Source organism: Ambystoma mexicanum, chromosome 9, assembly GCF_040938575.1.
Source record: "Ambystoma mexicanum isolate Mex_15411 chromosome 9, UKY_AmexF1_1, whole genome shotgun sequence".
Classification (NCBI taxonomy): Eukaryota; Metazoa; Chordata; class Amphibia; order Caudata; family Ambystomatidae; genus Ambystoma; species Ambystoma mexicanum.
Window position 1 is genome coordinate 1390551183 of NC_090931.1, and position 12878 is coordinate 1390564060.

The 12878-nt window shown below is 45.9% G+C and overlaps 2 protein-coding genes across 2 annotated transcripts in view; both read right to left on the reverse strand.

Annotated features, from left to right (window-relative positions):
* Nucleotides 1-12878, reverse strand: part of ERCC3 (ERCC excision repair 3, TFIIH core complex helicase subunit) — a 1003216-nt gene that overhangs the window by 439066 nt on the left and 551272 nt on the right. The gene's annotated exons all lie outside the window — the stretch shown is intronic.
* Nucleotides 1299-3107, reverse strand: LOC138489547 (general transcription factor II-I repeat domain-containing protein 2-like). The gene has a single exon (XM_069617276.1). It carries the CDS (start codon nt 3105-3107, stop codon nt 1299-1301), a length of 1809 nt encoding a protein of 602 aa, XP_069473377.1.

Genomic DNA, 12878 nt, shown 5'->3' on the forward strand with positions numbered 1-12878 from the left:
TTTTGAAGAAATGTATCCTTTGAAGCCTCTGTTACCGACCAAAATCGTACCAACTGTTTTGACTCCCTCTGTACACCTTCATACTCTGTCCCCTAGGGACTCTCGGCATAGACAGAAATATCATAACAACACCTTGATGATAGTGATGAATGCTACGCATGCCATTTTCAATAAGAGTAACTGTTGGATTTGCACTCACTTACCGCAACATGGGAACAAGGGACTGGGATGGTATATACATCCCTTACCTCTAACGACTTCTTGTTATGCCTCTCTTAGAGCACTATTCTTTGGCCGATGGAATGATAGCATCTCAGGGAACTTCGATGGGACTAATTTGAATGAATTTGAAAAACGTGAATTGACTCCCCTGGGATGCTCGCTTTTCGCAAATAGAAGTAGACCTAACGTTGCTTCTATTAGGCCGTCTGACAAACTCTCTCTTCCTTTTCAAACTCTGATTTCCTTTAAAATGGCTCCGATAGGCAATAAGGATGCCATGCCTCCTTCTTATTCTGTGAATCATAGTCCTGATTCTGTTCCTTTCTGTGTACAAAGAAATGGCACTAGGCCAGGGGTGGGCAAACTTTCTGACTCGCGGGCCACAATGGGTTTTAAAATTTGACAGAGGGGCCGGGCCAGGTGCATTTGGAGGGAGTGTTTGGGCCGGATATACTAAGCATTAAATGTAGTGTGTGCAAACCTCATAGCACAGTAAGAACACTACAACCCAATTTATTAACTGTCTTTCAAATGTGAAAAATAGCCCTTATCAGTTAATAAATTTGTCTCAAGGAATATGCAAGATATGGCATTTACATACTATTTCGCAGATACTGTGAGGAGGAAATGTAAATAGATTAAAATAACATACGCACTGTGATTTATCAAGATTGTGTCTGTTTTTAATAAGTTTCAATCGAAGGTGCAAAGTTAAAGAAATCAACATTTATTGAAAAATGGAATCACTTTCAACATTCAAAACATATTATTACACAACGAAATACTCAAGCTCAATAATATCTACTTGTGTTAAACTCCGCAAAATCATGGATGGATTGTCCTGACCGCGCGCTCTACAAACTCGCCACGGAGGCCCTCGCCTTCACGCGCAAACAGTACACGTGTATCGTTGCCAAGCACACAGACAGTAAATTTAAATTAAGAGCGATGTGCGGCGTGTTAATTAAGCTACTGTACCGCTGCTGTGCGTAAATGCGCATTGCTCTTAATTAAAAGACGCACTTCCAAACTTTCCATATGCATTTTTTCATAACACAGCAGAAAAACTCACCATTTCAGTGGGAACAGTGTTGTTGGTCTCCCTTTTTTGCCAGTGCATCAAAGTCTGGAGTTAGTTTTGTTGTGGCAATTCTCAGGACAGATCTGAGGTGTTGGTCAGTTAACTTGGATCTGTGATGGGCTTTGTTGATTTTCATGACGCTAAACGTCTGCTCACACACGTAGGTCGAGCCAAACAACACCAGCATCTTCTGCGCCGTCCTCCGGAGGTTTGGAAACGCGGTCTCGTTAAGTGAAGCGTAAAAGTCATTCAGTTTAAGAGACTTGAACTTCTCCTTTGAGACGGAGTCAGATTGAAGATCGATCAGTTCCAATTGCAGCTCCTGCGGTGCTGATTCGGGGTCTTGTGACAGGGGACAGGACACCAGTTGAAGTGACTTGTCAATTTTTTCAAAATCACAGAACCGACGGCAAAATTCTCTGTGCAGATCGTCCAGTGATTTGCAGTATTTCTTCGCATTTCGGGCGGCCTCTTTCTGCACGGCTAGTGTGGGGAAATGTGCAAAAGATTTGATTGACATTTGCCTGGAGAATAAAACCAGCTTGGATTTGAAGGCTCTCACATTTGTGTACATGTCGTGCGCAAACTGATCTTTCCCCTGTAGCTTCACGTTCAGCTCATTCATGTGTGAAAATATGTCCACAGCAAACGCAAAGTCACAAAGCCAGTTTGTGTCGCTCAGCTCGGGGAATTCTTCGGATTTCCCCATTAAATTAAAAAATGAGCGAATCTCGTCTTTGAGCTCCCAGACTCGTTGAAACACTTTCCCCAAACTTAACCAGCGGACGCGAGAGTGGTAAAGTAGGTCCTGGTGATCCGCATTAGTTTCTTCCAGGAACGTAATGAACTGACGATGGTTAAGTCCCCTTGCTCGTATGAAGTTAACAAGTTTTACAACTGGATCCACGACGTGATTAAGCTGCAATACAGACTTACACAGAGACTCCTGATGAATGATGCAGTGAAGTAAAATAACATCCTGGTCAGGGTTTTCTTCTTTCACTTTATCCTGGATTCTTTTCAGCAGCCCGATGTTTTTTCCAGTTAAATTTGGCGATCCATCCGTGGTGACATTGGCAAGTTTAATCCAAGGTAGCTTCATTCTCTCGATTACAGCAGACACCTGTTCATATAAGTCCTCTCCTCGCGTTTTCCCTTTCAGTGATTCCATGCTCAAAAGCTCCTCCGTTATCTCAAAACTGTCGTTAATCCCTCGGATAAAAATTAGGAGCTGAGCAGTGTCTTTTATGTCGGTACTTTCATCCAGTGCTAGTGAATATAACTTAAAGGACTCCGCCTTTTTGTTTAACTCGCTGACTATATCTTCGTCAATCAGTTCCACGCGGCGAGTCACTGTCCTGCGTGCTAAACTGATTTTTTCAAACTTGGCTTTGCTCTCCGGACACAAGAGACCTGCTGTCTCTACCATGCACTCTTTCAAAAACTCGCCTTCGGAGAAAGGCTTGCTAGCCTTTGCTAATTTGAATGCCAGCAAATAACTTGCCTTGGTACTTGACTCTTGAATTGCAGTTTGTCGGTGAAAAACGTTCTGTTGACTCTGTAAATTAGCTGCCAACCTCTGAGCAGTAGCCGCCCGTTCTTGTGTTGACTGCTTGCTAGCATAGTTTGCATGCTTCGTGGCAAAGTGACGGCTGATATTGTACTCTTTGAAAACCGCAACAGGTTCTTGGCATATCAGACATACAGCCGTTGATCGGACTTCAGTGAAGAAGTATTTTGTTGTCCACTCCTTATTAAACACTCGGCATTCGCTGTCCACTTTCCTTCTCTTTGGTCCGCTCATTTTTACAGAACGGCTTAATGGTGACGTGAAACGAAGTGAAAATTAAAGTGAAATAAAGAGAAATACGCGCCACTCCAACAACGGTCAATGTGTTTTGAGTGCGCCATCTATTGGGGAAACGTGGGCATTGCAGGGAAAGGGGAAAAAAAGTGAGTGCGCCATCTATTGGGGAAACGTGGGCATTGCAGGGAAAGGGGAAAAAAAGTGAGTGCGCCATCTATTGGGGAAACGTGGGCATTGCAGGGAAAGGGGAAAAAAAGGAGGTTTTTACTATAATTTGGACAAGTTCGGCGGGCCGGATTAAAAAGCCTAACGGGCCGTATGTGGCCCGCGGGCCGTAGTTTGCCCATGTCTGCACTAGGCCAATGGGAGACTTCGAAACTTGTGTAAATATTGGGGAAAATAGGCCTCTGTATGTAGGGGGACCCGTTTATTTTGTTTGTGGTAGCTTAGCTTTTCCCTGGCTGCCCAAGGATTGGCAGGGGACTTGTTATTTAGGGATATTGTTACCAGGAGTATTTATAGCCAGTACCTTAGAGGTATCTAAGGCTCGCCCGCGACGAGACAGTAATGGAGATACCCCAGGACAAGTGTTTGGGGATATAGCCAAATCAGTAGTGCCCTTTTGGGGACAGATAGCAAATTCCGAAAACATTAGGGGATTAGCGAGGGTATTGGAGAAAACGATCAACCGGACCACGGACATACTTTACAATATGACCTTAGAGCAAAAGGCGATAAGATTGGTAGCACGTCAAAATCGGATGGCATTAGATGTTATCTTGGCAGAACGAGGTGGAGTATGTAAATTAGTGGGGTCCGCTTGTTGTGTTTTCGTACCGGATTCTTCGCCAACAATTTTTAAAGCAATTCAGAACTTACACACTCTTAGTTCTGAAGTCCATATCCCTGTAGGAGACTGGAACCTTAGTACTTGGTTTTGGGATTCTTTACGATCTTGGGGGTGGAAGGTGCTTTCTGTCACTTTAGTTATTTTAGGGATTCTGTTATTTCTTTGCTGTTGCTTTCAATGCCTCCCGAGTATATGTGGAATGATGGGAGGGTGTTGTGCTCAGGTAATGAGCGCAATAGGGCATAAGATATACACCCCGAAGACAGCATCTAAAGAGTTCATGTTGCAAGAGGTTCTTATGAACGACCTTATGGCTATCGATGTTACAGACAATGATGCGGAACCTATGGATGATAATGCCTTTAGTTATTTTCGAAAGTATTAAGAAATGATGTTTAGCACTTGGCATAGGCCAAAAGGAGGGTCTGTGGAAATCGACATAATATTGTAACCCCAATCGCATTGTTTGAATGTATATTGGCCAAGCTGTCTAAAAGAAACATCGTGTACATAGATTCCACAAAATGGAGGCCGAATGACATTTCGAGTAAGACTCCGGCCGTGGTGACCTCCGCACACGTGAATAAATAATATGTCCGCAGGCCACTTGTTAGGGTCACGAACTAGGACCTTGTCCTCTGTTTAACCTGTATGTAAATATGTAACTGTATCAGTGGAACTGATCAAAACTATGTAAATTGTGTGTTCGACCTGGCTACGAACCCTAGCCACGGTTCCGGGAATGGTTAACTTGTGAGAGGGCTGGCCAATGCAGGACAAAACGTATAAAAACCCACGTATCCCGATGATCGCTCTCTCCCACTTTCAGTGCGAACCTTACGTTGAAGGTTCGCGTGTTAGTCAGAGGGCCGAATAGCTATCCGTATGTCAATTGACTTTGGTAACTTTGTAACTTTGAAATAAAGCGCTTTGTATGTCCTTTGTAACCTGTGTTGGTGTGTTTCCTTTTGGGCTTCCTGGCCTCATATCAATTTCTTTGTTTCCACATTGTAAGCGACATCTGAAATCGAGGTGTTTATTTTCCACAAAGCAGCTTTCCTTGCCCCCACACCAAGAGCATCTACCCAGAGCGTAATAGGGGCATGAATTAAGACACTGACAACAGATTCACCTTTCTTAGAAAAGCTTTATTTTCTTTATAGGGCAGAATGCAGTAAGGCCTAACTTGCCCTATGATAAGGTGGGATTTCACTACCTAAAGAAAACTAAGGATAGTCAATGTCAGTGAGAAGTCTGTCGGTGTCCAAAACCTATGCTTACCCTGACAACAAAATCTATACAATGTGAAGGGATGTCAGCAACAAAAGTAAATAGTGTTCTGAGCTTCTTCCAGCTCTATGGCTTCCTCTCAGCTTCTCCCTCCCCCAGTTCAAAATAGTTCCACAAAGATCTCAGGGTTCCCTTCCCCAAGATTCCAACACAGTAAAACACCTTGTTCATTCCCATTGGGCCACTTAGTCTAGGCACAGTTGTCGGACCACACAGTCAACCCATCACAAGTCATGCAACCGATAGTTTTGCATTCCTTGGCACTTATCAAGTAGTGGTTACTCGGTCTAGGTGCAGTTGGTGGTCCACCCATTACAGGTCACGCAACTGATAACCCTGTCCACTTTGCTGTACCTCTGTATTCCTTTAGGCTTTGGCACACACAGGTTTCTTACTCTCACAACCTGTAGGCCTGTGGACTCTTGTATCCGGAATCAACACTTGCTTCTTCTTGGTAGTCTCTTGGCTTAGCCGCAACTTGTATTTTATACAGTTCACTCTGTGATGGTTTAATCCTTCTCACCCCCTTGCTTTCACTTCATTTAGAAATGCACATAATGTTTTTATCACTGGTTATGCTTTGCCTTCAATTCATTCATAATTGCTCAATATATCCTTCAGTAAGTTCGGTAGTCGGTAATGCTTTCTGCATCCTTCAAAAATAGTTAATTGTATCTTTCAATTCGTTTGGTAATCAATAATGCTCTTTGCAGCTTTCAAAAATACTTAATTTGCTTTATAACGTGCTTGTCCTTCCCAGGACATCTCATTTGACATTTCCTAGCATGGGTAATAAACTTCAGTTTGTTCGGTATACAAATAACTTGATTTCCGAGCCCTGGAGCGCCCTGGTATGAGCGTTTCCCTTTCTACACTCACCGGTAAGTGATTGCTACCGCAGACTTCACGCTTCACTTCTCTGTGTTCTGTCTTCCTGCGGAATTCCCAGTGAGCCACGCTCTCTCTCCGTCAGTTCGCAGCCCTGCTCTTCCACGGCGGAAGCTGCTAAGAACCCCTCTGGCTCTCGTAGCAGCCGGCAGCACCAGGGAGCCTTCAATGGCCAACATCCTCTGTTGTGTGCACCAGGGGGTGGGGAGGGGTGCAGGAGTCTGGACTCTCACACGGCCAGTTGTGGCCCCGGCGTCTCCTTCGTGCACCTACTCAACCTGGCTTTCCTCCAGCCAGTTCCTCTCCAGTCCGCTTCTGCTCCAACATCACATCCTTCGCCAGCTCCTTCTCTCTATACCGCCTCAGTTTCCCACTCTTATACACCTGTGGCTTGTTAACAGGCTGCAGGTGTAAGCCCTCTGCATTAATAGCTTGACCTTGGTGAAATCTGTTAGCGGGCCATGCAGGTCTAGTGTAGTGGAACTCCTCCACAGCCCTCTTCCTCGTCCCAGTACCAAAGTGATCTGATGGCAGGGAAGTGTGCATACCTCCTAGTTGTTCCCTCCTCGTCCCAGTCTTAAGGAAAACACACTGGGGGGCAATTTGGTCATAATTAAGAGTCAAGGACTGGCAATAGCCTACAAATGCAGGGGGGATGTTGGATTCACTCTGGCTAAGGAAAGGGGGATACTGTGTCTCACCAAAAGACACCCTCTCCCCGAGTTCCCTCCACCCAGGTGATCCTCCCATGTATTTCTACCCCCAGAGTCGGGATCCAAGAGCAATGGCCTTTCCCTGGTCACCTGAGAGGAGGATTCAGGGGGACTAGAAGTGAGGATGCCCACAGGTTCCTCACTCAATCCAATAGTAGAGTCAGCCACTTGAGGAACCAAGGAACAGGAAACTAGCAAGAGAGTGGCTACGATGTACAAGAAAAAAGTAAGTGTAATCCCTTTCAAGTGGATGTTGAACTCTCCATACATCCATCAATTGCAGATCCACCATTGCCTGCTTGAGAGATTCAGACCTAATAGCATCCGACCCTCAGGTCATGGAGGATCTGTCAATCCCAACATCAAGTACAACATTAAAGTCTCCCCCCATATGAGTTCACCCACCTGAAAATGAGTAATGTGTGGGAGTGTCTCGGCATAAAACGCATTATGGGACTGACTGGCACCATAAACAAGAAATAAAGTAAGATCAGCATCCCCAAGACGAATGTGTAGACCCAAATATTGATACCAAGGAATGGGCAAGTAAAATAGCCACACCCGTTCACTTAGCAGATGATGATGCAAAATACTGGTGGGGGGACCATTTGGTGTGAAATCTGGGCCAATCCGCACTCAACAAGTGTCTTGTAACAAGAAAACATCAGCTTTCAGCTCTATCACTTTAGCCAACACACTCTTCCACTTCCTGGGAGAATTGAGCCCCTGTACATTCACCAAGATCACCTTTAGACAGATGTCCCATAATTCAATAGCACCACAGCCATAACCCATCATCAAAACTAAGGCCCAACAATACCCAGAAAGCAAAAGACAATTCAAACACAGTGCACCACCCACCATATAAATTAAGCCATCGGACGAGAAGTCGACCATCGGAAACCCCACCAATGCTATGCAGAGCTTAAATAAAAAGAAACCAAGACAAATTCCAGTGCCACGTAAAACCTGAATAAATAGAAACAAAAACAAACAAGACATCCCGTCCTGGACATACATCGGCCACCAATGAACCCAATGATGCCAAATACTCCTGTTGCCCTGCCAATATGTGCAGGGACTCAAAAACTACAAGCAACTCCATGGAGGAACAGACTCAACTCAACATAGATGTAACAGTGAAAACAGCACCCAAACAATGCATCTCAAACCCGCAAGAAAGAACAGTCAGGGCATCTATGGTTAGTCATGTAGGCCCCTCACGGCCCACGCTTTGTTCATGCCGATCCATAGTGGGCCGTCAACAGTCTACGTCTGCTCTTCCTAGACCGCATCTTGGACCAGTCTTCTGGGGGCATCCTGCTGAAAGTCATCAGGCTGCTGGAGGTCTGCACAAGGAATCTTGAGAACCTCCGTTGCTGCAGCAAGAGAAACAAACTGATGTTGAACGACATCATAGCTGAACATAATGCGAAACAGGTATCCCCAGCAAAACGGGATATCCTTTATCAGCAACTGAGTAAGCGGCCACATCTGACAGCACCTCTGAATCGTCCCTTGTGCCAAGTCCTGAAAGATTTGCACTTCGACCCCCCTGAACATAATGTGATGCTGGGATCTGGTCTTTTGGAAAATAAGTTCTTTGGTCCGGAAAACGTGGACCCTGCACAGCACATCCGGAAGATGATTCTGGCACTGTTGGAAGTTCGAATAGACCCGATGTGTTCGATCTAACATGAGATATGCTTACTCATCTTCGCCTAAGATGTCACAAAAGAGATCTTGTACATACGATGTTAGGCCCCTATCCAGAAGTTCACAGTTGATCCCAAGATCTGGACGTTAATTCTACGCAACCAGTACTCACCATCCTCCAGTCACTCATCTGTAATCGCCTTATGCATTTCCAACACTGCCACCCTCTGTTCAAGCTCGTCATGGGAGTTAGCGTGATCACAAAAAGCGGACTCCAGGTCATTTAGCCGATGTTCGGCTTGCTGAACATTGCGTGCTAGCTCCTGGAAAGAGCCTTTGAGCTGCTGAACCATAGAGGCCATTCCCTTCTGGATGGATAGAGGCAACTGTGCAATATTCCCCTTGGTGACTGGCTGAGAGCTGGAGTCCAACACAGGAGGCAGGTCGGTACATGCCTACCCGGGCCGATTTTGATGATTGTAGCAAGTCCTTAATAGAAGCTGTGGATTTGTCTTTGGATTTGGCAGACTTCATATCCAGGTAGTCAATTAGAAACTGGAGGCCCCAAACTGCTGCTTCAAAAGGGCGGGGCCACAGGAGAATAACAGGAACCCAGACAGAAGAGAAAACGAGGAGTGCACACAATCAGAACTGGGCCACATCGGATAAGGCAGACCAATCCAAACACCAACAAACTTGGGGTGTGCGCAGCAACCCCCGATTAGAACAAGCTGAAGGGGGAGGTGTCCAAAGCCAGAAAGATAAAGCTGGTAAAGCGCTGCTGAGAAGAGGCACTAGCCACAACACCGGTACTCAGGGCACCTCCAATGCCAAACAGCTCCCCATCTCTCAGTAGGTCTAAAACTGTCAGTATACTGGAGCTGTACAATCCACAGAGGCTGCCCGGGCAAAGACAGCAAGGCCATGTAATGTCCTCGGTTTATGTTTGGCGAGGCATCCACCTCGCCCCCTTTCCATGTTGGTTAACTGGTGAAGGCACAAGGTTTGGTCACATGCCCAGAAGGGGTTACCGCCAAGTAAATTCAGTTCATGATTAGAGATTAAAGAACAACTACTGAATATTGTGCCTTGGTCTCAATTGTTTGACGTAAATTATTGAATGCATAATATTGAACATGTTATAGATTTAACACTGGCGACGAAGGGTTTTCATTCCTGTACTCGTGCCGTTGCAGTGGACGACTCACTCTCTCCTCTACAACTGTGCTTGTGGAACAGCAGCACTGCACGTATTGAGGAACTTTCCTGTGTCGCGGGCATTGGGCGGCCAGCTCCCTGCTTCTAATTTTCAACCGCATTCTGTTTGTGGTGCGCAAGGAGGGCGGTGCCGAACGCCTCTAACATCTGAAGCTTACCGCCTCACATCTACAGCCCGACTATCCAGACCGCTGGAGCAACAGGACACTGCGGTGGCCGACTACCAGCTCACCAGCTCACATCTTGCCTGTATTTTTTTTATATACCTATTGTGGGGGGTACACAACGTTTGAACAAAAGAAGGTGATAGCTACGAATTATTTCAAACTTTTGCCAACACGTCTGAAGAAGAGGTTGTCAGCAGCTCCACAGCTCAGTCCACACCGTCCCCCTCCCCGGATCTGCGCAACAGGGAGGAGGGAAGCCATGAATCCTTGCAATTGCAGGCAGTCCCACCTTTTGATATATCTGACACTAACAGTCTGGAACCACACTGGAACAGGTAGCTCAAAGAGATCAACATTTATATTGATGCTACTTGAGTTCGTGAGGAGTGCCATCTAAGAGGGATACTATTGCATTCCCTAAGACCAGTAGTAAGAGACATTGTATTTGAAATGCCTGAAAGTACCACAGACACTTTTCAAGGTATCATTGATTCACTGAACAACTACTTTGCTCGGCTAAGAAATGTAGACTACGAAAGACATATTTTTCACACATCCACACAAGAAAAACGTGAAACATTGTACAATTTTGTCATGAGACTAGGCAAAAGGGTCAAATATTGTGACTTTGAACAATATTCGACAGAAGAAGCATTAAAACCATAGGTCATGGCTGGCTGTGAGCTGGCCAAATTTCATTAAAAAATGACTGCAAAAGACCAGCTCTCTAGAGGAGATTTTGATGACACATTGCTTTAATCTAACGTGCTTTCCATGGGGCATAATTCTATACCTTACTATTATTACCCAACGATAGTGGTGTTCATTTTATCGCTCTCAGAAGGATGAAAGGCTGAGTTGGCCTTGCCGGGATTTGACCTGTCCCCTGCAGATCAACCACCACCCACGGCAAAGACCGTTTTAACTCGCTGGCCCCTCTTACAGGCTTTTTAGCGGTTTTCTTTTCCTAGGGTGCTGTATATTGGCCAGGTCAGGGCGGTCGGTTAAAAACATTCATCAGTGCTGTTTTACTGTTACTGCTGCTGTCGGTAGATGGTGTCGCCTGGAGGTGACGGCAGCACGCAGCACCATGCAGGGCCTGATATATTTTTGACGAGTGCAAGCAAACTCCTGTGTATGAAAGAAAAACCTAAATTGACCTGCAAAAAACAATTATAGAGCAGCAATCACGTGATAACCGCGCCCGTAAACACACACTTGCACGTAGAACATACTTGCATGACTCATCTCGTTCCGACGTATGAAAGGTTGTGTATTCCTTGCCGAGCCTTTAACCTGCCACCTTCAGACCACACAAGTCGCCTGAGCAAGCGTTCTAACTTCTGTCCTATCTTACTGGCTCGTGCTCGTGCGTCGAGCCTTCAGGGATGTCAAAAACATGTCCCACAGTCTAGTCGAAGTAAGGAGTACCGCTTTTGATTTGCTGTAAGTGCTGCCCCTCATTTATACGGTATCGCTTTATTCAAACCTTGAGTTCATCGGCAACAGATCTAATAACGTGTGTGTCAGCATTACTCTTTGCCAGCTGGGGCTCTTTCTAGCCAAATAACCCAATGACTAGCTCCGTAAAATAAGGCAACTCCGGGAGAAGGCTTCTTAAAGTTGTAAAACAAATATTGCAAAACCGTGCTGGTTTATGACTGTGGTAGCACGTTCCAAATGATTCTTCACGCTTTCTCACCCTCTTCACCCTTTCTCTTAGAATCATCAAGGTTTAACTAATTTCACCAAAGATGGAAGGTTTGGTGGGCTCCGCTCGGCTCATGTGTTTAAGTCCTCTTTTATTTGCTACGCTGTAATAGGATTATTGCCCTGTAGGCCATTATTTTTATCAACATATCTACTTGAAAGTCAGGCGTTAATGCTTATTCTTACCAAAAAGCACCTGAGAAGCTGTGACGTGAAAAGCTTACCCGGGCTGGTCTCACAATGCGGCTTCGTCCCCTGGCTAAAGTGTGTGAACCTGGGCAGATGCTTTTCTCTCCGAGTGCACGTTACCTCGCCAATTGTAACGTGCTCAAAATGGGGCCCAAACTTTAAACACTGGACTGGGGCCAAACCTGTAATGCTCTGCACTGTCCTGCTTTCAAGGTAAGCGCCTTGCCCCTGCGCTAACATCCCAGCTGCAACTACCATTTTGCAAAGCGAGCCCCTTCCCTAAACGCGAATGTTGATTAGGTCCTCCCGCAAATCAGTTAGCAAACTTTATTAGGGGAATATGTTCACCACCTGGACTGATATCCACGCATTGTGTGAGAAACCTGAAGGTGTCTCACTTACTAGTCCACGGGGATCTGTCATCCAGGTGGCCAGGACAAGGCCAGCGCTATTGGATCCAGTTCCTGGGGGTGGACCAGTGCTGAAGGATCACCTGGATAGGGGGTCCACGGGGAGTGGAAGTGCGACGCCGACGGGCGAGATGCAGTACCCCCTTCCCTTTAACACCTTTTCCCCATCCTACCCTGTATAATATGCTAAAGTTCTACCCATCCCCCCTTTCCAACTCAAACACTTTTCTACATAGTGACAAACAACGGACCAACACCCAAGCCGTTTATCTCGCATGTCCCAACACAAGCGTCAGGGAGAGTCAGGCAATTGATAAAAACTATGCACACCTGACGGCCATTTCCCTTCCCCACAGGGATAAAAGGCAGAGCACGAAAGCACACTTCGAGCAAGGCCAAACGCATGAGGGAGCAGCTATAATGGAGAAGAAAGGTGGCAAGATCGGAGAAGACAAGGAGGGATGTGCCCTTGCCCTTTTCAACCCATACCCATGAAGCCTCCATGGAAAGAATCATAAGACCAGGATTTACAGCTGGCGTGTGGTGGAACAGATGACAATGGTGCAAAGAGGCCTCCCGCATTGATAACCCAGGCAGGGAGGCATGCTTGCTACCGTGATGCCGTCCTTGACTCCAGAGGAAAGACAAGTCAATGGGTTCAGCAGAGCCGGTGAGTC

What these genes read in the sequence shown, in the direction of transcription:
- LOC138489547 (XM_069617276.1), bottom strand. Translation starts at nt 3,107, where the DNA reads ATGAGCGGACCAAAGAGAAGGAAAGTGGACAGCGAATGCCGAGTGTTT.